The following is a 24546-nucleotide window of genomic DNA, read 5'->3' as shown; positions in this document are numbered from 1 at the left end:
TATAGCTATATGTTTATACCATATAATACCATAACCTAGTTCTTCTCACCTCCTCCTACAAGCCCATCGTTCAGCAACAACCAGTCATTAGAAAGGCTATTAGAGCCTGGTCTAATGAAGCTGAAGATGCTCTGAGAGGATGCTTCGAGGCTACAGACTGGAACGTCCTATGTGAACCTCATGGAGATGACATCAACGCCTTGACTGAGTGTGTGACAGATTATATTAACTTCTGTGTGGACAGTACCGTTACAACAAGAACAGTGAGGTGCTTCCCCAATAACAAACCCTGGATCACCAGTGACCTGAAAAAGCTGCTGAACATCAAAAAGAAAGCTTTTAGGGATGGAGACAGGGAGTTATTGAAGTCCACACAAAAACAACTTAAAACACAAACGAAGAAGTGCAAGGAGGACTACAGGAAGAAGTTGGAAAGTCAGCTTCAGAAAAACAATGTGAGGGATGTGTGGTCAGGAATGAAGAAGATCACTGGCTTCGGGATAAAGGAGGATCAGACCGATGGAGGTCTGGACAGAGCGAATGAACTGAACATGTTCTTTAATAGGTTTAGCTCACCTCCTGCTTCAACCCCAACTAGCCACACACCCTCCATGAGCCCACAGCTTTCCTGTCACACCTCCACTCTGTCACCCTGCAGCTCAGTCAAGGACCTGGACACAACCTCATCTCCCTCCACATCAGGACTTCCTGAAACCTCCTCTGCCTCCACCTCCACTCTGTCTGTCTCCTGTAACCAAGTCATGCAACAACTGGTGAAACTGAACCAGAACAAGGCTGCAGGTCCAGATGGTGTCAGTCCCAGAGTTCTCAAGGCCTGCTCAAAACAGCTATGTCCGATTCTCCAGCACCTGTTCAACATCAGCCTGAGTCAGAGAAGAACCCGGTGCTGTGGAAAACATCCAGCCTTGTTCCAGTGCCTAAAAAACCACAACCAGCTGAACCAAAAGACTACAGACCAGTCGCCCTGACATCTCACGTCATGAAAGTCCTGGAGAGACTCTTACTGGCTCACCTCAGCAAGCAGGTGAACACCTTTCAGGACCAATTACAGTTTGCATACCGTAATGGGCTTGGGGTTGAAGATGCCATCATCTACCTGCTTCAGAGAGCCCACTCTCATCTGGACCAGTCAGGCAGCACTTTGAGGGTCATGTTTGTGAAATGGTGCGGTGACAATCATCTCATCTTGAATACCAAGAAAACAAAAGAGATGATTGTTGACTTCAGGAGGAACAAGAACACACATAAAAGTGTTTCCATCATGGGAGAGGAGGTGGAGGTGGTGGAGGAATACAAGTACCTTGGAGTTCAGCTGGACAACAGACTTGAGTAGAAAAGCAACACTGAGTATATTTACAAGAAAGGTCAGAGCAGACTCTACTTCTTAAGGAAGCTGAGATATTTTAACGTCTGCACCAAAATGTTGCAAATGTTCTACAAGTCTGTTGTTGAAAGTGCAATCAGCTTTGCAGCAATCTGCTGGGGCAGCGGCATCAGAACCAGAGACTTGAAAAGAATTAACAAACTGATCAAGAAAGCCGGTTCTGTGCTTGGAGTAACTCTGGAGCCGCTGGAGCTGATCATCAAAAAAAGAATTCTGTACAAGCTGACGAAGATAATGGAGGATCCTTCACACCCTCTACACAACGCCGTGACGAAACAACAGAGTGTGTTCAGTAGGAGGCTTGTTCAAGTCCGATGCAAGACGGAGAGATACAGAAGATCCTTCCTTCCAGCAGCTATCAGGCTGAAGAACAAAGCCCTCAATTAATTAATGTGATTGTTTAAAAAAAAAAAAAAAAAAAAAAAAAACTACTACAATATTGAATTTCCCTTTGGGATAAATAAAGTATTTTTCATTCATTTCATTTCATTTTCATGTTAGGGATGCACGGAAATGAAAATTCTTGGACGAAACCGAAAGAAATAATTATGCCAATTATTAGTACCATTGCATTCATGGTTATGAATGTGTGCTATCCTCATTAAAATCCAGGCATTGCAGGAATTGCATAAATTAATATAACTGTTTCAAAGAATAAATAAATTACAAAATTATGAAAATATTTATTTAGCATATTACAACAATGTACAATAATAAAATAAAACTAAATAAAATTAAGAATAAAATACTACTTTCTCTGTAGGACTACTAGAACAAGTGCAGCTGCTAAAAGATAGAACAATATTTTTTTGTTGGCCTGCAACATAATTTATGAAGTGCAGATGATCCGAATAGATCTCAGTGAAACGTGCTGACTGACTGTAAGAGCGTATTTTTCACGCCGTGGTCTGTCTCAACCTCCTTGCTAAGAAGACGCTTCAGTGCTGTGATTAAAGGAATAACGTCTCGTACAGATGTATCAGAGGAGCTGACCTCTTTAGTTAGCTGGTCAAAGGGGGCAAGAAGAGAGAGAATGTTCTCTATTAAGACCCACTGATGTGAAGTGAATGTTGCAGGAAGCTCGTGATCTGCACTGTATGCAGCCAAGACTCGCTTTTGCACAAGGAGGCTTTCCAGCATGTAATACGTGCTGTTCCAACGTGAACTCACGTCTTGTTGGAACTGTTTTATTGGTGTTCCAAACTGATCTGGTATATTTTTTGCTTGCGTCATCACAACATCCTGTGTGTGTGTGTGTGTGTGTGTGTGTGTGTGTGTTTGTGTGAAGGCCATAACTAACAAGAGTAGTGGAAGTAAATGTATTCCTTGTATGAGATCTGCACTATGAAGCTTAATTTGCTGTAAATTACAAGATAAGTTTAGTTTTTTTAATTTGTTGTTCTTTTTTATATCTTTGTTTAATAGCACCAAATAAGGAGGTAACTTAATTGTTGCCACATAATTGTTCTTTATTTCCTGATACCTTCTCTTTGGCAACTTGTCGTTTTTATATTTTCTTCTATGTGGGTGTTTTTGGATTATCAGTTGTTTATCGTGTAAACTAAACACGGCATTTAAACACATGTATCTTATCAATAATATTTTCCTATAACACGACCACGACAATAATCAGTGAAATATTTCGTGTGACTGTTAGAGGGCAGTGTTTGGGAAACTCAGAGCTGTCTGTTTCCTCTTTTCTCTGAGCTCGTCTGCTGTATTTTTCAACCCCACCCAAACCGGAAGCAGCACAAATAAACTGCTGTGCGACTTTTTGAATTCCGAAAACAGGAACTATTTATTAAGATTTGATGATGAAAACTTTTTAAACATAGCTTAGTCCGTAAATATATATTTATTGTAGTAATGAACGTTTATTCTTTTGTGCATTTCAGCAGATCTATTTTTACATTTTAGATTTATTCTGAAAGGCAAAACCGGATGGAGATTAATGTACTGTTTTTTAGTGGACGGAGCAGGGACGAAAAGGCGTAGCTAGTAAACATCACGAGAAACCGAAAACACATAGTGGATAACCGCACCTGTAAACACCGGCTTGTTTAATCCTCTTTTATGCTAACGTAAACCTGTCGGTGTCGTTGGTCCTCTGCGTTACCGTTCACAGTTGTCATAGCGACTGTCCGTGGCTATATAAACAGGACCTGTGGGGCGTTAGCCAGCTAGCTCGCTAGCAAAGCCACCTAGCCGCTCGAGAAACAGCCGCAGCTAGCATTAGCAATAACAGCAGACGGCAGAAATGATAGCGTTAATCAATAAACTCCTGGACTGGTTCAAAGCGCTTTTCTGGAAGGAGGAAATGGAGTTGACCTTGGTGGGGCTACAGTACTCGGGGAAAACCACCTTCGTCAACGTGATAGCGGTAAGTTTCGGGCTGATGTGGCCGTAAAGGCCAGCTGTCAGTTAGCAACTGGCTGCATCTATTGTTATCCTGCAGCGGTGAGGTCAGCGAGGCAGTGAAGCGTCAATGAGCTTTTCATTTATTAGTTCATGTTCTGCTGGTAGCTTCATTGGACATTAATTTATTCTTTCAAGTAGATGCTGTTAACATTAAACTATGACAGTATTTTGGAGCTGGTTCGAGCATCTGGCACATCTGTGTCAATAAATTTGGAGCATGTTAATCTGAACAGGGGGTCGTTCAGAATTTGGAGTCTGATTTTTGGTGCTGTTATCAAGGCTGTGGCTTTTAGTTCCAGGAGGGTTGACGCCAACCTAAAGTGACCATCCCACTGTTCAGCACAGTCATAATCAGTCCTGACATATATGAGCATTTCTTCTCACATGAATTTAACTCAAAAACTCGTTTTTGGTGGTTTCTTTTTTAAATCCGAGTTACAGCTTTGGATTACAAACCAGAATATTATTTATCATAATAAGCACTTGTTGGAGATGTGCTGTCAAGATATTGATCAAAATGTCAGTTCAGAGTATTTGTAGAGAACCGGGATCGATCAGACACACGTCATCTGTTTATTCCAGAGTTTAAAGGTCTGTACATCTGTGGATTTTAGTGTAGGTTAGCAGAAGGTCTGAAACAAGGGCAGAGTACTTCATCAGACACAAATGGGATTGAATGTAACAGCACTGTGCAAAAGTCATTATCCATCCACCTTTTCCTGATATGTTTCAAAGAAAACTGAAAATACAATGATTTATTGAAACATGTTCAAATATAAAACCAGTCTGAGTCAGAAACAGACTCAGTCCAGTTCTAAGTATTTTAAAGTGAATATTTGGTCACAGCAGCTTTATTCATCATTAGAGTATGAATCCTCTTAGAGAAGCTTTCTGTCATGTCTTTAAGTAGTCTTCAGGTCTAGTTCTCCAGGCTCTTTGAAAGACTTTCCAAAACTCTTATTTGGATTTTCTGCTTTTTGTTCCGTTCTCTGTCCAGATGATTCCATACTGCTTCAGTAATGTTGAGGTTCGGGTTCTGGGGACGATCCATCCCTCCATCAGACCTGTTGCCACTGTTTTTTTTTCAGTCCAGTTCTTGTGTCATGTGATGTACCTCAGCCTTTTCTCCCTGTTTCCCTCTCTAAAGAATGGCTTCTTGACAGCCACATTTCCATGGAGACCATTTCTGATGAGGCTTTGGCCAACAGTGACTGGATCAACTGAAGGTCCAGATGGATCTCTCAGGTCCTGGTTCAGGTCTTTGCTGAATTTGTTCCTATTTCTTCAGGACATCGCTTTCAGATCCTTTTCAACTACTGTAGATAATTTTTTAGTCCTGAATCGTCTTCTTTTATCCTCTACTTGGCCAGTTTCTGCACATCATGCTGAGACATGCTAAGTTTCCAGCTAACAGCTCTTTGGGAATCACCTTGTTGCTGCTAAAATCCTGTTTCAGTCTGTCTTGTCTTATGAAACTAAATAAATTGGAACAAATGATGTCTTTGTGACGAAGACAAGTTTAAAAGATTAAATCAAAGTGAAATGTTAAGAAATGAGGACTGGTTCAGGACTGCTGCTCTGTGCTGTATGTCTGGCTTAAACACACACACACACACACACACACACACACACACACACACACACACACACACTAAATAGACTGCTCATGACAGATTTAGGCATTTTTAGAACTTAATCATAATTCATTTAAATGCAGCTCTCCCGACCCCATTAGTCTAATTGTTCTCATAAATTCCTTATTTTTAACTCAAATGTTAAAAATTCAGTTTCTCAGCTTTTCAATGGTGAATCTGGATAAAATGTGTAGAATACAGTTTTCCTTTTCTATTCATGCACATAATTTCGTGCGCTTGCTTTCATGTGTTACACTTTAATGTGTAATTTCTTAAACAGTAGCTGTTGCTGTCAGATTACCTGATTCGGCCATGTTACATAGATGCATTGCTTCACATCGTAGTCTCGTCCTGTGTGAAACTGTAATAAAATTGCTGTAGCATAAAGAATTTGATGTAGTTTCCCCATTCTTGATTGTAGCGGGGTTTCCTCTTTGTGGTATTTTTCATTAAATTGAGCTTACATCGGCAGTTAAACTGTCCAGATTTTCCCTGCATCATGCAGCAAAGACGTAACCTGGACTTCACCCACATTTGGATTGACATTTAACACAGATGAAAACCTTTCCTATTTCTCCTCAGTCACTGAATAGCAGCAAAATCTGGCCTGCAGAAAGAAAACTGAACCCATCAAATAGTGTGGGCAATCACCTTGGTGTACCATTTAACTGTTTTTTCAGTAGATTTAAGAAGAATTTGGACCAACAGAGCAGAGTTTTCAGAGCTGGTTTCAGCCCTTAGTCTGATGCATTTGGACTTTGGTTTTAAGTACGGGATAAATTTAGTGAATGAAGTCTGCTGAGGTGTGTCACACATGTTTTGCATTGTAATTGTGGGTTGTTACCTGGGAAGTCAAAATTCACATGAAAAGATATCCTAAGCAGAAAACAGGCGGAGGTGGCAGAAACTAAGGGGCCGTCCCCATGAAGTATTTTAGCAAACCATCCTTTCATCCCCACGAAGCCAGGGATTAGCCTCCATGAAACCGACCATGTCTGAAGCCAGGTACCAGAGTGGATAGGTTTGAGTACTCGACCGTCTGCAGTACTGTACAGACAGCGTAAACACACCACTAGAGGAAATGACATCAATGTGACGAACACGTGCCGATTCCCAGTTCACCCTTCCTCAAGTTTTTTATGCTTTTGTAGTCAAGTGTTTTTTGAAGAAGCTCAACTTCTTCATTAGTCCAAACAAATGTTTTTTTTTTTTTGTTGTTTTTTTTTGTTGTTTTTTTTTGTTGCCTTGCTGTAAATCCTCAGCCATCTTCTCTTCTTTGCTTCCCTGCTTCCTGCAACATGCAGTTAGTCTTTATCTGCACATGCGTTGTTTTGCTCTAGCTTTGGCGTGTTACTCTTTAGCGCCTCCTACAGCCTTGTAGTATGTACTACAGCAGTGTTGTTGAAGCCTTCTCCTAGTTTTCGGCACCGTTTTCATACCTGAACCGGCTTCGGCGCCATGTAGACATAGTAAGTGTCAAAGATGTCAGACAGCTCTGAAACTCAGCTCCTCCTCATATATAAGAAAATAATATTTTTCTATTATGGTGGTTGTCAGTACAAAAGCGCTGAGTGCTGTTGCTGTAGTTTTATATTGTTTAAGTTAAAAGTTTTGTCCCAGAACGAATCAGTTACTTATCCGTGTAAAATTATGTTTGCATTGATTAATGTCAGACTTTGCCAAGTTAGAGCATTTAACCTCCAAGCACCATCGCTTATATCATCAGCAGTTTCTCAGGAACGGTAGTGTGTAACGCTGTGGGATAAATTGTGATGGAAATTTAACCATTTATGCGATCAACGGTTTTTCAGGCATTTATATCTCATCCAGGTTTAAAATCCAGTTGCAAAATATATTCTTTTTTCAGATTCTATATGGTAAATCCACAATAGTCCATGATAACACCATTATTTATAATATACTGTGTTGCTGAGAAACCTCTGTTTTGACCTGAAAATGATGATGATGAAGCCACTTCCTGTCATAAAGCTGCCATACCTTCAGTGTTATGATTTATTTCAGACGTTAATAAAGTAAATTATATTGTTGTGAATGGATCTATTTGAACATGAAGTAAATATTTGAGTAACATTTAAAGACCATAATAAGAATGAAATTGTATATTAAGGGATGTAAACTGGTGTAGATTTGCTAGTTTCAGACTTCTGTTCTTTCAGAGTTTCTGATGAAATATTCCTGCACTGGGGCGGATTTGTGCTTTTGAAGCTCTCCAGTATGGCAAGCCAAAGGTCAAAGGCCCGGTTGTAATAAAGACGGCGGAAAAAAGGATGTTTTTTGCGGCGGTCCTGATTGGTTCAACCTCTCACTGATGCAAACTCTGATTTTCATTACTTAGATGTAATGCTTCAAGTAATAAATCCTGGAGTACCTGGAGAGAACCCACGCATACACGGGGAGAACATGCAAACTCCACACAGAAAGGCCACTGCCCTCAAGGTTCAAACCTCCCTCCAGCCGAGATTCGAACCAGCGACCTTCTTGCTGTGATGCTGCGGTGCTAACCACCACACCACCGTGCAGCCCATTTTCACATTTCACAAATCTTCTTATAATTTGGATTTCTTTCGTTCACAGGTACCCAAAATACAAAGACTTTATTGACGTGTATCCTACCTTTCCTCATGCCACCTTTGCGCTCCCCCCTCATGTTATCCATGACCCTTAATAAAATAATAGTATTACAAAAATTCAGGTGCCTTTCAGACTCTCAACACATATAAATAAATAATGGTAAGGAATAGAACTGAAAAAAATTAAGTTATTTAATTTATCAAATCTTGTCCTGTGTAAGTATTGAAGGGGTGGGTTGTAGCCTACATTTATTTCTACCCCATCCAAATAAATGTTTTTACATTTCTTTAATTTGTTTTGAATTCCTTATACCCTGCTTGTTGCTGTCAGGCTGCAGCTGAAAAGGCACAACAAAGTTTTGTATATTTGAGGTTGAACATTTGCCAGATTGCTGACCTTTATGTTGCACCTTAACAGGTAAATAATAGTGTCTCTGTCTTAATGTGCAATGCACAGTTGACCCGGTTATGTCATATTTAATGTGAAACTTCATCTGTGGCAGGGCGGGGTTGTGCATGCGACAATGTCCATGTCTTTAAATGACAAATTGATGTATATATTTTCTCTGCACCTCGATCAGCTGTTCGTTGAAAAAGCCCTCCCCTCGCAGTTTAAAAAAAATCCTGGAGGAAACTCTGGACAGTAATGTCCAGTCAGGAGCAGCCAGAGATCAACATGTGAGCAGAAAGTTTTATGTGTGTCTGAAAAGAAAAGAAATGGTGCTCCTCTGTGGCTGGAATAAAGCCAAGAAGATGATTTTGCTGCACAGTGGCGCCAAAAACCAGCTGAGTTGATGTTGGTTTTGTGAGGGTAGCAGGTAAACAGTAGCATGAAGTACTGAAAAAGGAAATAGTAAATAATAAATGTAGTTTCTGTTGTGTGTTTGTTTCAGTGCTAGTACTTTTTCTCCTGAAAGTCAAGAGTTGAGAGAATGAACAGTCTTTAAACAACTAAAAATAGAGGAAAAACTTGACTCTGAGTTTTATTATTAGGATCATTATTTGTATTCTTCCAGTTCTTCTTTATTGTATCTGAACATGTGAAACGCACTTGTACTTCCAGTCTTCTGTACCCGCTCCATCTCCTCTCTTCTGCTTTAGCTGTTGTGGTTTCAGTTCCTTCAGATTATTTTTTTAATTTTAGCACAACCTTTGAATAAAATCAATGGGGAATGAATAGATCATATAAATAAGTAATATAAAAACAAAACGCAGCCATCAGGTATTTACAGAGACATGAAGAGAAGTAAACTGTGTGGGAATAGTCGGTGTGTGTCTGTTCTCCGCACACACTTCCAGCTCCGACGGTGGTGGTTGTTTCTGTCTGTGTTGACATACAGAGGAAGAAAAGTCGGTAACAGTGTGTGAATTTGTGTGTTTTAGTCCGGCCAGTTCAGTGAAGACATGATTCCTACAGTTGGATTCAACATGAGGAAGATCACAAAAGGCAACGTCACCATCAAGGTTGGTAGTTCCATTCCTTCATCGTCCTCTGCTGCCATTTCCAAACTCATAATGGAGATGTTTTGTGTCCTAACCATGACATATCCGAACTGATGCACTGTCAGACTGAACTAAACAAGTCTGTAATTCTCATTTACGTCGATAATGTAACTTCCATCTTTAAGTTTTAAGCTTTCATATCAGAACTTTTTCAAGGAAATCCTCTTGTTCTTACCAGGTCTTAAAATGAAGTAAATCCAACTTCAGATGAATAACTGTCATTATTTATTGACTGAAACCTGGAAGTCAGAAGCATGTAGTTTCTTTTTTGTCTTATTTCCTGTTTGTTTCTGCAGTTGTGGGACATTGGCGGTCAGCCTCGTTTCAGGAGCATGTGGGAGCGTTACTGTCGAGGAGTCAGTGCCATTGTGTAAGTCCTGGTTCCCCAAACAGCAGTTATGCACCTCTAAACGGGTCACTGCAGTGTCTCTCCTGAGTCCAAACCCAGCCAGAGAGACAGAGGACATTCATGAGTTGGTCTTCCTTCATGTTCACCAGAGAGCTGATATTTAACAGGAAGTCTGGTGTTTGCAGTGCAGCTTTCTGCCGTCATGCTGGGACAGAAACGCTGCAGGGCGACCGGGTCAGAGTTATGTAACAAGTTACACAGAAGCTAGTTTAAAGCCGACATGAAGAAGTAGCACCAGTGAGAGGACTCCTGCTGGGTCTCTTCCTACCACATCTGAATAAACAAAAAGACACAGCTCGCCAGCAGCAGGGGGCGCTAGAATTTATCTCTTACAGTAAAGGGAGGCAAGAGGCATGCAGATTTAAAAAAAAGATAAAAAGAAAAAAAGCAGCATGTGGTTTATGTTTTTTCTGTCGTGTCAACTGCCAAGAATATGTGATGTCATTTCCAGGTAGTTGGCGTTCCAGTTGCACCAACTCAGAAAAAAATGGACGCCTCCAAAACGCCAATTTGTGAGCATCTACAAAGCCGTATAAAAGTAGAAAATCACAAACCCATCGTAAAAATGTCCCCATTAGAACAGCAGCCAGTTTTGGTGATAATGATTAATAAACCACTCATATGCAAAAAAAACGCAATTTTTGTAACGAACAAACATGACATAACGATTTTATTAAAAACAACAATGGACTGTAAGTAGTACGGGGCGCAGCCAACTATAAATCCAGTATCTCAGGGTCCTCTGAAACTTTTGAAAATTTGATCATCACTTCATTATTGGTCCTGAAAATTCTTCAGCATTTTAAATTCAGCTTAAACTCACTTTTAATCCGGCTTTAGCTGTTTTTGCCATCACTGCCGTCTGCTTTCTCCTACACTCACTCACGATGTTGAACAACCAATCAGAAACGACAGGAGATCCTGTTTCACCCCCTACAAAAAAAAAATCAGACTCCAGCAGACGAGTCCGATGTATGATCGTTAGTTTACTGAAAAGATTTCAGAAAAAATGTTTCTTCTTTTTATTTAAAAAGTGTCAGCGTCATTAAACTGATCCCTGAACAAACTGATGTTTCTCCTGCTGCAGGTACATGGTGGACGCAGCAGATCCAGAGAAGATTGAAGCTTCCAAGAATGAACTTCACAACCTGCTGGACAAACCGCAGCTGCAGGGAATTCCCGTAAGAACTCCGGGCAGAACCGAGCCTGCACTGTGAAGCTGAATCAGACGAGCTCCATGAAACAGAAACGCTGAGTGAAACTGACCCGAGCACTGACCCCAACTCTGTTTGGACCTGAACAGACTGATCCCACAAAACTGACCGGAAGTCCAACTAAACTTTGACCCAAGAAAAAGAAATCCAAGAACTTTCAGATCATTAACACACTTAATTAGTGAGAATTAAATTTGTTTAACTTGACAGTTTTAAGCCAGATTTACTCAAATCATTTAGTTCCTTTTAAATAATCTGACTCGAGTCAACTTAAAAGATTGAAGCTGTTCCAGATTAAATATTTGATTTAACCCAAAGCAACTTATTATTCACATGATACCTGATAATGTGGTGTGACAAGAAAGTGTTTACTTTAACCATGATGTGTACTTTTACATGATAGTTTGTAATTTGGATGTACTTTCCTGCAGTAAGAAATACAGAGACACAACATTAGATTTAGGGCAACAGTTTTATTCCTGCTGCTTGATAAACTCGGTCACCAGGGCTGCGTGGTGGGGGTCTCCCCCCGCACCGTCCTCCTCATTCATGGTGACAACCTTTATTCTCAAACACACCAGAACATCCACAAAACATCGTCTACCACAGCAAGTAAAGCACATCACGCAAGTTCATCATAAAAGGTTAAATTCATACTGAATATCCATTTCCCATGAGCCCTTGCACACTACAAAATGATCTGAGTGGGTCTGACTGTCGAGTTGAACTGATTTAATAAATTAACTTGGATAAACTTAATTCAGTTACTTGTTACTAATGGAAGCAATTCAATTAGCCTGGTTCAACTTCTCTTGATCTTAAGTTATTTCAATCAAAGCTGGACTGGACCAGTAAAAAGATAGCAAACGCTATTTTCTCTTTGTTCGGTTGGAAACGGCTGCACGTTGTTTTCGTGGTTTTATCTTGATTGAACTGTTTTCTGCTGCATTTTCTTATTCTGATGTGTAATTATGAAAAGTGCCATAAATCTGGTGGATGCATGTTTTAGTTGTATTTTATCCATAATCAGGATTTTATTATGAACACAGTTCTAGTTCTTAGAGAGAAACTGGAATGTGATTTGGCTTCGTTCTGTGTATTTTTAGTTATATATATTATAAAATACAAACTGTAAGCTATGAATGAAGGAAGGAAAACATTTTTCTCTGTTCATCCATTTGTGTGTCTGCAGGTTCTGGTTCTGGGGAATAAGCGAGACCTTGCAGGAGCTCTGGATGAGAAGGAGCTCATAGAGAGGATGTAAGTCCAGACCCACACACCCACATGTTTGCTGCTTGGTGTTGACCCAATAGTTCCTCTGAAGGCTCGCATCAGAACCGAATCTGTTCTGGTGGAGAGCCAGAACACCACAGCTCCGAGTCTGGCCTGAAGATCTGCTGCTACAGCAGAACCAAAAGAAGCCCTTACATCAGCATCTTGGAACCAGTGCAGCAAAGAACAATAAAATTCACAGTCTGCTTTAGGCAGTTTGCAGGTTGATTATTAACATCTTTAGCTAGTAACTAATTTTTCTCAGATTAGTGTGTGGGCTGTCAGACTGGGGTTTCATTTATAAAACATCGCATAGGATCTATATTAAAAGTGTACGTATGACAGGAAAAAAAAATCCAGTCTTATAAAACCATACGCACGCACATTAAGATGACTTGGAAATGTGCACACCTGAATCGGCCTCATATCCCGCCCTGAACACGCCCAAACCAGCTATTTATGGTCAATGAATATCATGAATATCACTGCATATGAAGAAAGTGCCGATCAAAGAGAAAATGATCGCAACAAACAAAAAAAAAAACTTTTCCAACAGAAACTGAAGTGCTTGTTGGTGAAGTGGAGGTAAAGAAATGAAACGGCAGTGGAGTCACAGGGAAATGAAAACGCTGCAGCGTGTCAGTGCACTCAGACATGCAGACCTCCACCAAGACATTGTAAATATTTATTTATTTATTTACTGGATTGTTCTGCCAATGATTGTGGGCATTATACATTACATACATACATACAATACATTACAATCTTTAAAAATGAGCTTTTGCATCGTTCTCATCTCAAATGCTGCACAACTTTTGCGTGGGGAGTGCTGTACGTTTATAAATGAGACCTGTGGTCAGTGCTGCAGGACGAGTCCAGAAACACTTTTAAAACCCAGTTCATGGAATAAACTAGAGAGACAGATTATTGACGGATGCTCTGTGGTCCTCTGTAGGAACTCGCCTAACACTGGCGAGATTTTTGGAATGATGTAATGTTCTGCCTCTGTGGCTGTAGAAACTAAAACCAGTTCAGGATGTGGATTTTAAACATCACAACCTTTTAGCTCATCTTCTGGTCTCCATAACCACCACATCCTTCATCTGGAGTCACAACTGTGGTGTTGAAACGGAAACAACACAGCTTTCACAAAAAAAAACAAACACATTACACACCAATCAGAAGTTTAACAGGACTTGGAAAATTATTGGTTTAAAGATCCAGCTGCAGTTTACATCTTAGACCTGAGCCTGGACCTGACCAACTGCAGCAACCCCAGATCATAGACTCCCCCCACAGGCTTGTACAGTAGGCACTAGACATGATGGCTGCATCACTTTATCGTCTTCTCTTCTTACCCTGATGCTCTCGTCACTCTGGAACAGGGTAAATCTGGACCCATCAGACCACATCTCTAGTCTTTATGCTCCCCTAGTAAACTCAAGCCTTTTTTCTGACTATCCTCACTGGTTTTCTTAACAGCTGTTCAGTCCCAATCCCTTGAATTCCCTTCATATTATGTGGAAATGTTCTTACTTTCTACTTTTTCTTCAATTTGATTTCTTCAAATGTTAAAGTTATCACCACTCACCATCAGTCAGGATGTTTTTCCAACTGTATTTCTTCCTGGAATATGATGGTTCCCCACTGTCCTTCCAGTTTCTAATAATATGTTGAACAGTTCTTAACCCGGTTTTAGTAGTTTCTGCATCTCCTTAGATGTTTTCTCTGCTGGATGCCAATGATCTGACCGTTCTGAAACAGACTAACATCTTTTCTGCGACCACAGGACGTGTCTTTCCACATGGTTGTTTAAGAAATGAGAAGCTACTCACGTCATCGGTTGGGGTTAAATAACTTGATGCCAGCAGAAAGATAATCACCCATGCTGTAATTATCCAATAAGAGACTTCTACCTGTTTGCATATTTAAATGCGGATGACTTTTTTTTTTTTGGCCAGGCAGTGTGTATGGTAGGGAAACACAGACGATAGAAGAAATGTTCAGAGATGACAGTTTATTGTTGCTGAAGGGACTTTGACCAGATTAAACCAGGTCCTCCTTAATAACCTCAAGAGTTACGATGTTTAAATCTGGACTGAATTACTCTACAGAGCAAGCATATTTATTAACACATAGTTGCTGGTTTGTAAAACCTTTATTCTATTAGAAACATGACAATAAGATTCCTTTCATGGGATTGTTTTTGCCATCACACCAGGTCCTGTTTAAGATTATTGCATACAGATTAAGGACTACAACCACAACCTAGCCTTTCCTGATATTTTCAAAAGCTTTAACAAATCTGTTGTGTGTATGTCCGTAAACAAAGTTCAGGTTCAGGTTTTTGCTCTGTAGGTTTATTCATTTCTGACTTTTTCTTTTGGTGTTTGTTTTCAGGAACCTGTCGGCCATCCAGGACAGAGAGATCTGCTGCTACTCCATCTCCTGCAAGGAGAAGGACAACATCGGTGCGTCTCACACACTTCAGAAGTAGCATTAATGTTTTTAGCTCCATATGTTGGTTTATTTCTGTGTGAAAGTACATTATTTCTTACCGACCAGAAAACAGATCTGAATGAGAAAGTGATCAGAACTCCATCAGTAAGATGGATGGATCAGTCGTTCAGACTGCTGCCTGATGTAAAAGAACACATCCAGTCAGTTTGTTCTGGACCTTCAAACAGTGAACCCCGTTCTGAGGGAGTTTCTGTGAACTCTGACAAACAAACAGAGGAGTTTATGTAAATCTTGTTTGTGATGTCACACTGAGAAATCAGCCTCCAACGTCTCTGTGACAACTGCTGTGAATGATCACCTGCACCTGTAACTTACAGTTAGAAAGCTGACCTCCTCTCTGAACCAACTGCTGCTTCATGCAGAGTCCACAGGATCCAGTAGAGGGCATGTCTGTGGTGTCATAAGTCCCGTGACATGTGTCATGTTCGGAAAAAAACACAGCTGCAGGCGGATGTGCGGTCTGCTTTACCCAGAGAAAATAATGCTTTAAATCCAGATGTTGTTCGTTGGTTCATTTTCTATACTGCTTACTCACATTCAGGGTCGCGTGGATGCCGGAGCCGATCACCAGTGGATGGATAGTTGTGCTCAGACAGTATAACTGAAATATGAAGAGTTAAATGTGAACAAAGAGGCTGTCTGCACTTCCACAGAAAGAAGAACCCAAGAACGTCTTTTTTTTTTCTTTAACTACTTCAGATTAACACGACGTTTACGACTCGCAGTAACAAGAATTTTTTTCACGTCTATTAATAATCATGAAAAAAACGTATTGATCAGAATATTCCTGATCAGCATTTTGTCCATTATTTTGCAGAACAAACCAGTTTCAGATACCAGCCAGAGGCAGAGTGAAGGTGTGCTACTCAGAAGAACTGAGGAGTAAATTATTATTTATGTCTGATCAATAGTTTGGTTACCATAGTAACAAAAAGGAAAAGTCCAGACTTCCTGTTGAAACTCGTTTGTACCTGGAACTGGTTTGCATTTGAAATTGGTTTGGATCCAAAACCAGTTTTGGAGGATTTATGGACAAAATGATCATCAGGATGGTTTTGATCAAGATTGAGATCTTGAATTATTTATTTATTTATTTATTTTTGTAAATTTTAGTAAAAAAACAAACGTTCTTCTTCTACTGTGGTTCAGAAATGAGTCTGCATCGTTACTGATCCCACATCATCAGACCACCACCGGCCACGCTGACTCTTCATAACGAGGGCCTGTGATGGACGTAAAACAGTTCTAGTTTATAGACTGATCTGGAACCAGAACCTGGATGAAAAACTGGTTTCATTGTTTGGCGTCTTCTGTTTGTCTTCTTCTTCTGCAGACATCACTCTCCAGTGGTTGATCCAACACTCCAAGACTAAGAGGAGTTCCTGAGAAACGACGCCACCCTCACAGAACAGGCCAAGCTCACCAACCCAAACTGTCCCCCTGATCTGCCCCCCCCCCCCCCCGACCCAACACAACCCCCACCCTCAGCTGGGATGTTCTGATACCTCTGGGCTTTAACCTCAAACAGCTGACATGAGAATATTCAGCAGTCTTAAGATTTATTCTGATGTTCTCATTTTACAACTTACATGATATTTAAACAGAATTTAACTGAAACACATAAACACCTCAAGAATGCAGATCGTTTCAACATGTCAGTTTCTGCTCGTTCCAGGCAAAGTGTAGAAACTTTGTGATCCTTCTCGTCTCCATGAACCATGAAGACCATCTCTCCGGGTCTGTGTGGAGCCTTAAAGGTTAGTTATACATGAAAATGTAGCAGCAGCATTTCCTTCTTACCGCCTCAAACATGTTCAGAAACTGATTTTGAAGACGGTTCGGCTGAAATGAACAAAGTCTGTTCAGTTAAATCTCAGTCAGATCTGATTGGCAGTGATCTGCAGTACTAACGTCACGATTATAGCTTTTCTTTGGATGATTATCATGATTTTACAATTATCACAAATATTATGCATTAATTAACAACACCGGCTTTAGGTCTTAAAGCTTTATAAATTTCCATCTTTTGATGGCAACGTAACAAAATAACATAGAAACATATATTTGTTTAATAATATATTATAATATATTATCCTGTATATTATAATATAACATTATAATATAATATAACAAAATATATTAACACTCTCATAGAAAACAGGTGGAAATGCTGCAGGACCTCTACCTGGACTCCGGAGGCTTCTTTTTGGAAACTATTATAAAATAGTTTTGAAAATTTCTTTTCAACCTCAGTAGAGAGTTTATAAACACAGAAAAAACATATTTGACCTCCAGCTGTCCTTCAGCAGAATAGCTGCTGCTTTACAAGTAACACTGGATGATGATGATCATAAATCTAATAATAATAATAATAATTCGTTTTATTTGTGGGCGTCTTTCTTGACACACAAGGTCACCTTACAAGATAAAACACAACAAAAAGAACAAATCAATAAAAATAAAAAATAAATCTAATATTGTACATTGATGACTAAACAAAAGGCGTCGACGCCTCGTTGCATCAGTCGTGTTTGAACAGTAAAACGCTGCCAGACAAGGTTGGAGACTTATTTGGTTTTTCCGTTTAATGCTACGTTAGGTGAACGTGTTGGGTTGCAAACCCAACCCAAGAGTCCTACACGATTATAAAATTACAAAAAAGGCACAATACCATTTAATTTGAATGTTACGTTAGTTAAACATTAGCATCGTTCACCCCAGGTACCCAACCTTTCTGTGCTGCAAAGCTGCTGGTTATCCTGCAGGAGGTGAAAGTTATTGGATGGATTTTCCAGGTTTTTTTGTCGGTTTTCCAGGCTGGTGAGCCGTCCTCCACAATGACAACTTGCTCCTTTTTTTCTAGAAGCAAAGAAATCCGACCAGGATGGTTTAATCTGTTAGTTTGAACGGGATAACTCACAGAAAACACAGAAAAGAAAACAACACAAGCGGAAACGCGCTTGTTGTTTAACGCTGTGTTCCTTTCTGATCTAATGACACATGATCCCACATGGAAAGTCATGATATTGAGGATCTTTATGATTAATTTTACTACGATTAATTATGAAATAAATTAACTTTAACCCTAACCTGCTGTTTACACCAGCACACATACATCACAGTCCTGCAGCTGTTATCCCAGACAGCTGAGGGAAAAAAAGGATGTAAATTCTGCCCAAACAAACCCAACAACAGTGACCAGAACCGAATCACGAATGTCCAGCAGAACCTGTGGTATCAGAACATCGACACGGATCCACACAGCAGCCGATTTTTCCAGGAACATCAACACTACAACCTGTTTGGAAACCTGGGAAAAGTTTTTGTCCCGTTCATGTTCAGAAACATTCTCGTGTGTTGTCGTCAGCTGGTCAGCTGCTGTGTGGATCTGTCTGCTCCCATCATCCTCCTCCTCAGTTTTTATTCACCCATGTCTACCTCCACATCGTCAGTCCCTCCATTTCTTCACATTTTATCACCCTGAGAACCTCCTCTTCTTCCTCTGTGTTCCCTCCCTTCTCTTAATTTTGGATGTTTTTCTCCTCTTTTGTCGCCAAGCCCCGCCCCCTCGCCATTTTCTTTCTCCTGCCAAGCGAGGGATAAAAAAAGAAAAAAAAAAAAACTTTTTATTGCACTGTTGATTTTGGTTTTGTAAGATATTAATGAGAATAATGTTAATAATCTTCTTGTGACATAACCGGATCTGTCCAGACTGGAGGAAGTGGTACTTTAACTGGAGAAGAACAAATGTTATTGTTTCTGTTGATATCTCTGTAATAAGCTTTTTATTCATGTTTTATATTATTATTATTTTTTATTGTTGTTTTGTTTTTTTGTTTTTTTTTGACTTAATGAGTCTACTTTGGTTGTTAAAACAGAGTTCAGTGTTCCCTGCTCTGAGCTGGCTGCTGATTGGATCAGGAATGTCATGTGATCAGATGCAACATCAGTGAGCAGAAGCTTGTGATCACATTCAGTTTTAATTTAATATAAACTTTTATAGAATTTATCAATATGGAGATAACAACAAATACTTTTCCCCAAACACTGCAGCTGATAACTTCAACATGGCTTCATGAATATAGAAGTTTCACACCACAGATCCTAACGCTCACTTCTGGTTTGGTTGCTTACGGTATAATTTAAATGCGATACCAGCGTGACCGGTCTCTGGCCCTGAAGTGACCCCATATGAGCAGAGGAAGACGATTGCCCCGCCCCCTGCAGTCTGTCTCCTGTAAGTGTTTTAAATGACCAAAACACATCAGATATGGACAGAGTCGTATTTGAGCCACTTTTACCAGCAGTGTAAGCATAACCTGCAGAATTAAACTCCCTCGTTCAGAAATTAGATTTAAAATGTGCAGATGGTAAATAACTACATTAAAGCAATATGGCAGCATGACATGAGAGAACACCGTTGAAAGTTACAATGATAATATAATTTATGATAAATAAAGTTTGATGCCACTTTAATGTTTTTTTCATGCAGACTTCCTCTGATAAAGCTCTCATGCTCCGTTATCTGCAGCATCATGACACTTCCTTGAAATATGCAAAATTAGGGACTATTGCTCACATACGGTACACCGCACAGGTTAACAATGAAGGTAGATTGTTTTACGTGTTGTGCAGCTCGAGTTCAAAATGTATCTAAATATTTGTAATCATGACAAACACATCATCTGCTTTACTTCTTCCAGTCTAACACGTGCTCAGCAGTTAGTCCAAGGGTGTCAAACTTATTTCAGTTCAGGGCCGACATTCACCACAGTTAGTGGTCACACAACAACCTTTAAAAAAACAACTAATCAAATTATTTTGTTGTTTTGTGTAAAGAAGTACTTGTGTGTGTGTGTAAAAATATGAGAGTACATTTAGATTGGACCCTCTGATTGGCTGGTTTTGGCCCAGGTCATATACTGACACCCCTGGTTTAGTCTGAAACACTTAGACTGTAATTTGTTGAATTTAAACAAATGTTTTAATTAAACGTGAGGCCTCAGTTTGGACTCGAATTCTTCGGCTCGCGTTTTCTGATCATAGAATTTTCCAGTTTCCGCTCACAGTGTAACACTAGCAAAGATCACAATTAGCATTAACATGTCAGCACTTTGGTTTACCTTCTCATTTGAGTAATCTCTGTCCTCCCATTGGTCCACATCACATCCTGGATCTGACAGCAGCCAATCAGAGCGCAGAGCAAACAGGAAGGAGAAGCAGCAGCTCCTGTTTGTATGTGGTTCAGTGCTGAGTGATCAAACCGCCACGATGTGGGAGATTATTTCTGCAAGCACACATCCTCCACCTTCACACTGTCGGGACAAACAGGGTTCTAAAATAAAAAGCTGTTTTAGTAAAAAGAATTTTAGCAATAACTCCTTTAGCTGATTTCAGAGGAAGTTAAGGACTAACATTACCCTATGTCTGATGCCGTGGAATATGCTGGATCTAGAGGCTCTAGGGAACGAAATTCCCGAGAACAGAAGTTCAGAAATGCACGGACAAATATACCTCAGCAACAAAAGACCCAATGAGAGCAAACAAACCAACTAAGTTTTTACACAAACTGGGCCTAGAACAGTCAGTCTCCCTCTAACACAGAGATGAACTTGCGTGAAAGTTTTTTCTTTTCAGATGGAGGTTTTCACAGCCAGAGTCTTCTGAATAAGGAGAAAACCATTTTGGAAGTTACTTGGCATAGACTGCCTGTCCAAAACATGAAAAGTCAGACTCTAATATGTCATTGGACCTCCTTTATCTCTGATTCCAGCAGCATTCACTGTGGCATCATCTCGATAGGTTTCTGCAATGTCAGAACATTTATTTCTGTCCAGAGTTGCCTTCATTTTTCTCCAAGATCTTGTAGTGATGATGGGAGAGTCGGACCTCCAGCACATCCCAAAGATTCTCAGTAGGGTTCAGGTCTGGACTCTGTGGTGCCCAGTCCATCTGTGAAAATGATGTCTCCTGTTCCCTGAACCACTTTTTCACAATCTGAGCCCTCATGAATCCTGCATTGTCATCGTGGAATATGTCCGTGCCATCAGGGAAGATGGAATAACCTGCTCATTCAGTGTATTCAGGTAGTCAGCTGACTTCATTCTTTAGGCAAAACATGTTGCAGAACCTGGACCTGAACCTTGACCTGAGAAACTGCCCCACAAGCTTGTACAGTAGCTCTCGGCATGATGGCGGCATCACTTCATCATCTTCTCTTCTTACCCTGCTGCTCCCATCACTGTGGACCAGGGTAAATCTGGACTCGTCAGACCACATGACCTTCTTCTATTGCTCCAGAGTCCAAACTTTATGCTCCCTAGCAAACTGAAGCCTTTTCTCTGGTTAGCCTCACTGATTAGTGGTTTTCTTATGACTCCACAGCTGTTCAGTCCCAGGCCTCCCAGTTCCCGTAACATTGTTCATGTGGAAATGTTCTTACTTTCACTATTAAACACAACCCTGAGTTCTACTGGTGGTTTTTTACCATCTGATTTCACCAACATTAAAGTGATCATCGATCACCTTCATTCAGGATGTTTTTCCTATCACACTTCTTCCTGAAAGATGATGGTTCCCCACTATCCTTCCAGTTTTTCATAATGCGTTGGACAGTTCTTAACCAGTTTCAGCATCTCCCTAGATGTTTTCTCTGCTTGATGCCAATGATTTAACCCTTCTGAAAGAGACTAACATTTTTAGTTTTCACACATATTTTTTAAGAAACAAGAAGCTGCTTGCTGCATCAGTTAGATTTTAACTCGTTGCAGGTGAAACATCAGAATCCATGCAGGATGGAATGGAAGGCTTTCAAATGTTCCCTAATTAAATCCATGTGGGTCTTTGTTGTTTTTGGACAGATAGTATATGTCTGCTGCTGTGTGATATGTTTACAGCTTGAATTACTCGTCTCTTCTCTGGCCCATGTAACATGATGATTTCTTTCTAATGTCAGAGTCCACTGGGAAGATCCCATAAGTCATTAACTGACCCGTAGCTTCCTCAAAACTGTCAAATCTTCACAGCAGCCCTCTTTGAGCCGACAGTGAGAAGACGTCTAAGTAAAGCAGCTTCCTGAGCTGTAGTCATCTGTGATGAAACAAGCACAACACACACACCACGAGGATGTAAAGTGTCTGCTTCCTTAAAGAAAAGAGGAATGTTGTTTGTTCTGCAGCTGCTCCAGGTTCGAGTATCTGCTGTTTCCTGAACCAGCTCAGAGCCGTTGTGGCTCCGCTGGAGATCCGCTGATTATTAGTTGTAGATGCTGTCAGACAGACCAGCTGCAGAGGATTTCTGCATCACATCTGTTGAAAGAAGTAAAAGGACATTTTATATCTGAGCAGTTGACTGCAGCTGAGAAACTCTGAGTCTCACCAGCCACTTTAACCAGTTAACCAGTCTGTCAGCTGATGGTATATTGTGTCCTGAACCTGTAAAGCTTGAAATCCTCTTGCAGGTCTGCTCTGATAGGCTCAGGTCTTTTCTGTTTGCATGCCAAGGGGAGGGAGTGTCGGACCTGATGAAGTTAAACTGTACGTGAAGCGGCCTTAAACCAGCGGTTCAATCTGAGTGTTAATTTGCAGAAAAGTAATGTGAGGACACAAGATGTGTTTTAAACAGTGCAATAAAGTAGTGAGAGTATCAGCTTTGTGTTTTATGCCAGACAAGGAGCCGCTGTGCTTCCAGGACTTTTGTCACAGGGGAGCTCTTTGGACTCCGGTTGTTGTGACGAAGACTTGAACCTGTTTCTAAGGCAGAGCATCTTTCATGGTTCTGGTTATTGCAGCTCTACAGATTTCTACAGAATCAGCAGCAAGAAATGAGAAAATCCAGTTTTAGTTCATCTTGGATGGACTGCAGATTGTTATTATTTCATTAACATTTGCTGCAGGAAGAGAGGAGAAAAAACACAAACTGCAGCTCAGAAAATAGCCGCACAGTCAGATCCTCAGTCAAAATTTTCTGATTGATTTGAACTTCAGCTCCGGTGGGAGGAGTTTAGCTGGGACAAGATCTTTATCTGAAAAGCTGTGCAGTTCTCCTTAACTCCACTTTTATCAGGCCTGCAGCAGTTTGATGGAGTTTTACTGAGCTTTTGTCTGAATTTTTAAGCATTTTGTAAAAGAAATCTTTGGAAATTTGGAAACGGGTGTAGGAAGTAACCTGACTAGACTTTCCTGCTCGTGCTGCTGATCCTGTCGTTTTTCTGGTGGAAGACGAGTTTCTGCATCGAAGTTTTTACGTTCAGGATGAACACGCTGAGGTGGCCTGTCAGTATGAACCTGTTTGTACATCATGTTTGATTCAGTTGTGTTTTAACAGAAACATGCTTGTGTATGATACTAATTAAATACTATGAAGAAACATGACTGTCGTTATTTCACCTGTTTATCACCGAATCAGGTGCTTTTATTTATTTATTTTATGCTAATAGGTAAAACAAAAAGCCTGAAACCAAACCAGAATCTATTCATTTATTTGCTCTATTAATTTAACATTTTTAAATAAAATATAGATTGTATATCTTTAAACTGTAACCAAAAGATGCTCCCAGCAGCTTAAAGTGTTTTGTTTCTTTGACAGTGTAAAACTGTCAAAGAATTATGATTTTAATCATTTATTTTAACTTGTCCAGCATCATAGCAAACAGTGATGGTCTGAAAAGAAAATAGTTAACAGAAGTAAAAAGAGTAGAAAACAGAAAGAGGAGACAAAGATACAACAGATAGAAGGCAATGACCTGTCAATCCGAACCAACACCAAACAACCAACAGCTTTACCTGTACAGAAACACAACAGAGAATTTCCTACTGATTTTAGAGGAAAACAAAGCTCACAATCATCAGGAGCTCTGAAAAAAATAAATATGTAACAATAACGACCAAAGTCCTGGAAACACACACACAAAAATAACACCTAAACAAAAGTAGCTCTTAGTGTATCAACCCACTGGACAACTTAGCGACTGTCATTAAGCAGATTATGAGGCAGACTAGGGCGGCCCAGAGACCCGGGTGATCACCAGCAATCCCGGAGCATGAACCCAAGCCACCCCACCATAAAGGTGACTGCGGACCCACCCCAAGGGCGGCAGAGGAAGGCCCCAGCCAGAGTCCCTCGCGGCTATGAGGCACAGGCCCTGGTCAAGATCGGCAACCTCCAACCACGCCAGACAGCCAGGGCCCCAAAAACCCAGGATCATATTTGTGACCATCTTTATTAAAGTTACTGGATAAAGCAGCCTCCCATTTCGAAGTTGGAAGAGAGATTGAATCTTTTAGTTTAGATAACAGTCTATGTGTTTTTGATCATTTTGGGGCATCGAGATTTAAATATACTGCTACCGTGACAGGTAGCTGCAAGTTTAGTTGGTAAATGGCTTTTTTTTTACATGTAATAGATTCAAGATGGTGATATTCTAAAAAATTTATAGTGCTGCTGATTCCATATTGTGAAGTCAGAATATTAAATGACAGGAAGTTTCCATTTTCTATTATATGTTCTGTTTTATTCCTTTATTTTTCCATTGCATGGAATTGACCAGCTTTTTGTGTGTGGGTGTGTGTAAGCTTACATG

At 40.2% G+C, this 24546-nt stretch overlaps 1 protein-coding gene across 1 annotated transcript; it reads left to right on the top strand.

Moving 5' to 3' along the window:
* The first annotated feature begins 3383 nt into the window (after positions 1-3383).
* LOC121651944 (ADP-ribosylation factor-like protein 8A) lies at positions 3384-23335 on the top strand. The gene is made up of 7 exons (XM_042004423.1): positions 3384-3785; positions 9432-9512; positions 9848-9921; positions 11048-11141; positions 12367-12434; positions 14847-14917; positions 16300-23335. The coding sequence occupies exons 1-7, from the start codon at positions 3663-3665 to the stop codon at positions 16350-16352; spliced, it is 564 nt and encodes a 187-aa protein (XP_041860357.1). The 5' UTR covers positions 3384-3662; the 3' UTR covers positions 16353-23335.
* Positions 23336-24546: the final 1211 nt, after the last annotated feature.

Source organism: Melanotaenia boesemani, chromosome 13 (genome assembly GCF_017639745.1).
Source record: "Melanotaenia boesemani isolate fMelBoe1 chromosome 13, fMelBoe1.pri, whole genome shotgun sequence".
Lineage (NCBI taxonomy): Eukaryota > Metazoa > Chordata > Actinopteri > Atheriniformes > Melanotaeniidae > Melanotaenia > Melanotaenia boesemani.
The sequence above is the reverse complement of the archived record's forward strand: the minus strand, read 5'-3'. Positions and strand labels throughout refer to the sequence as shown.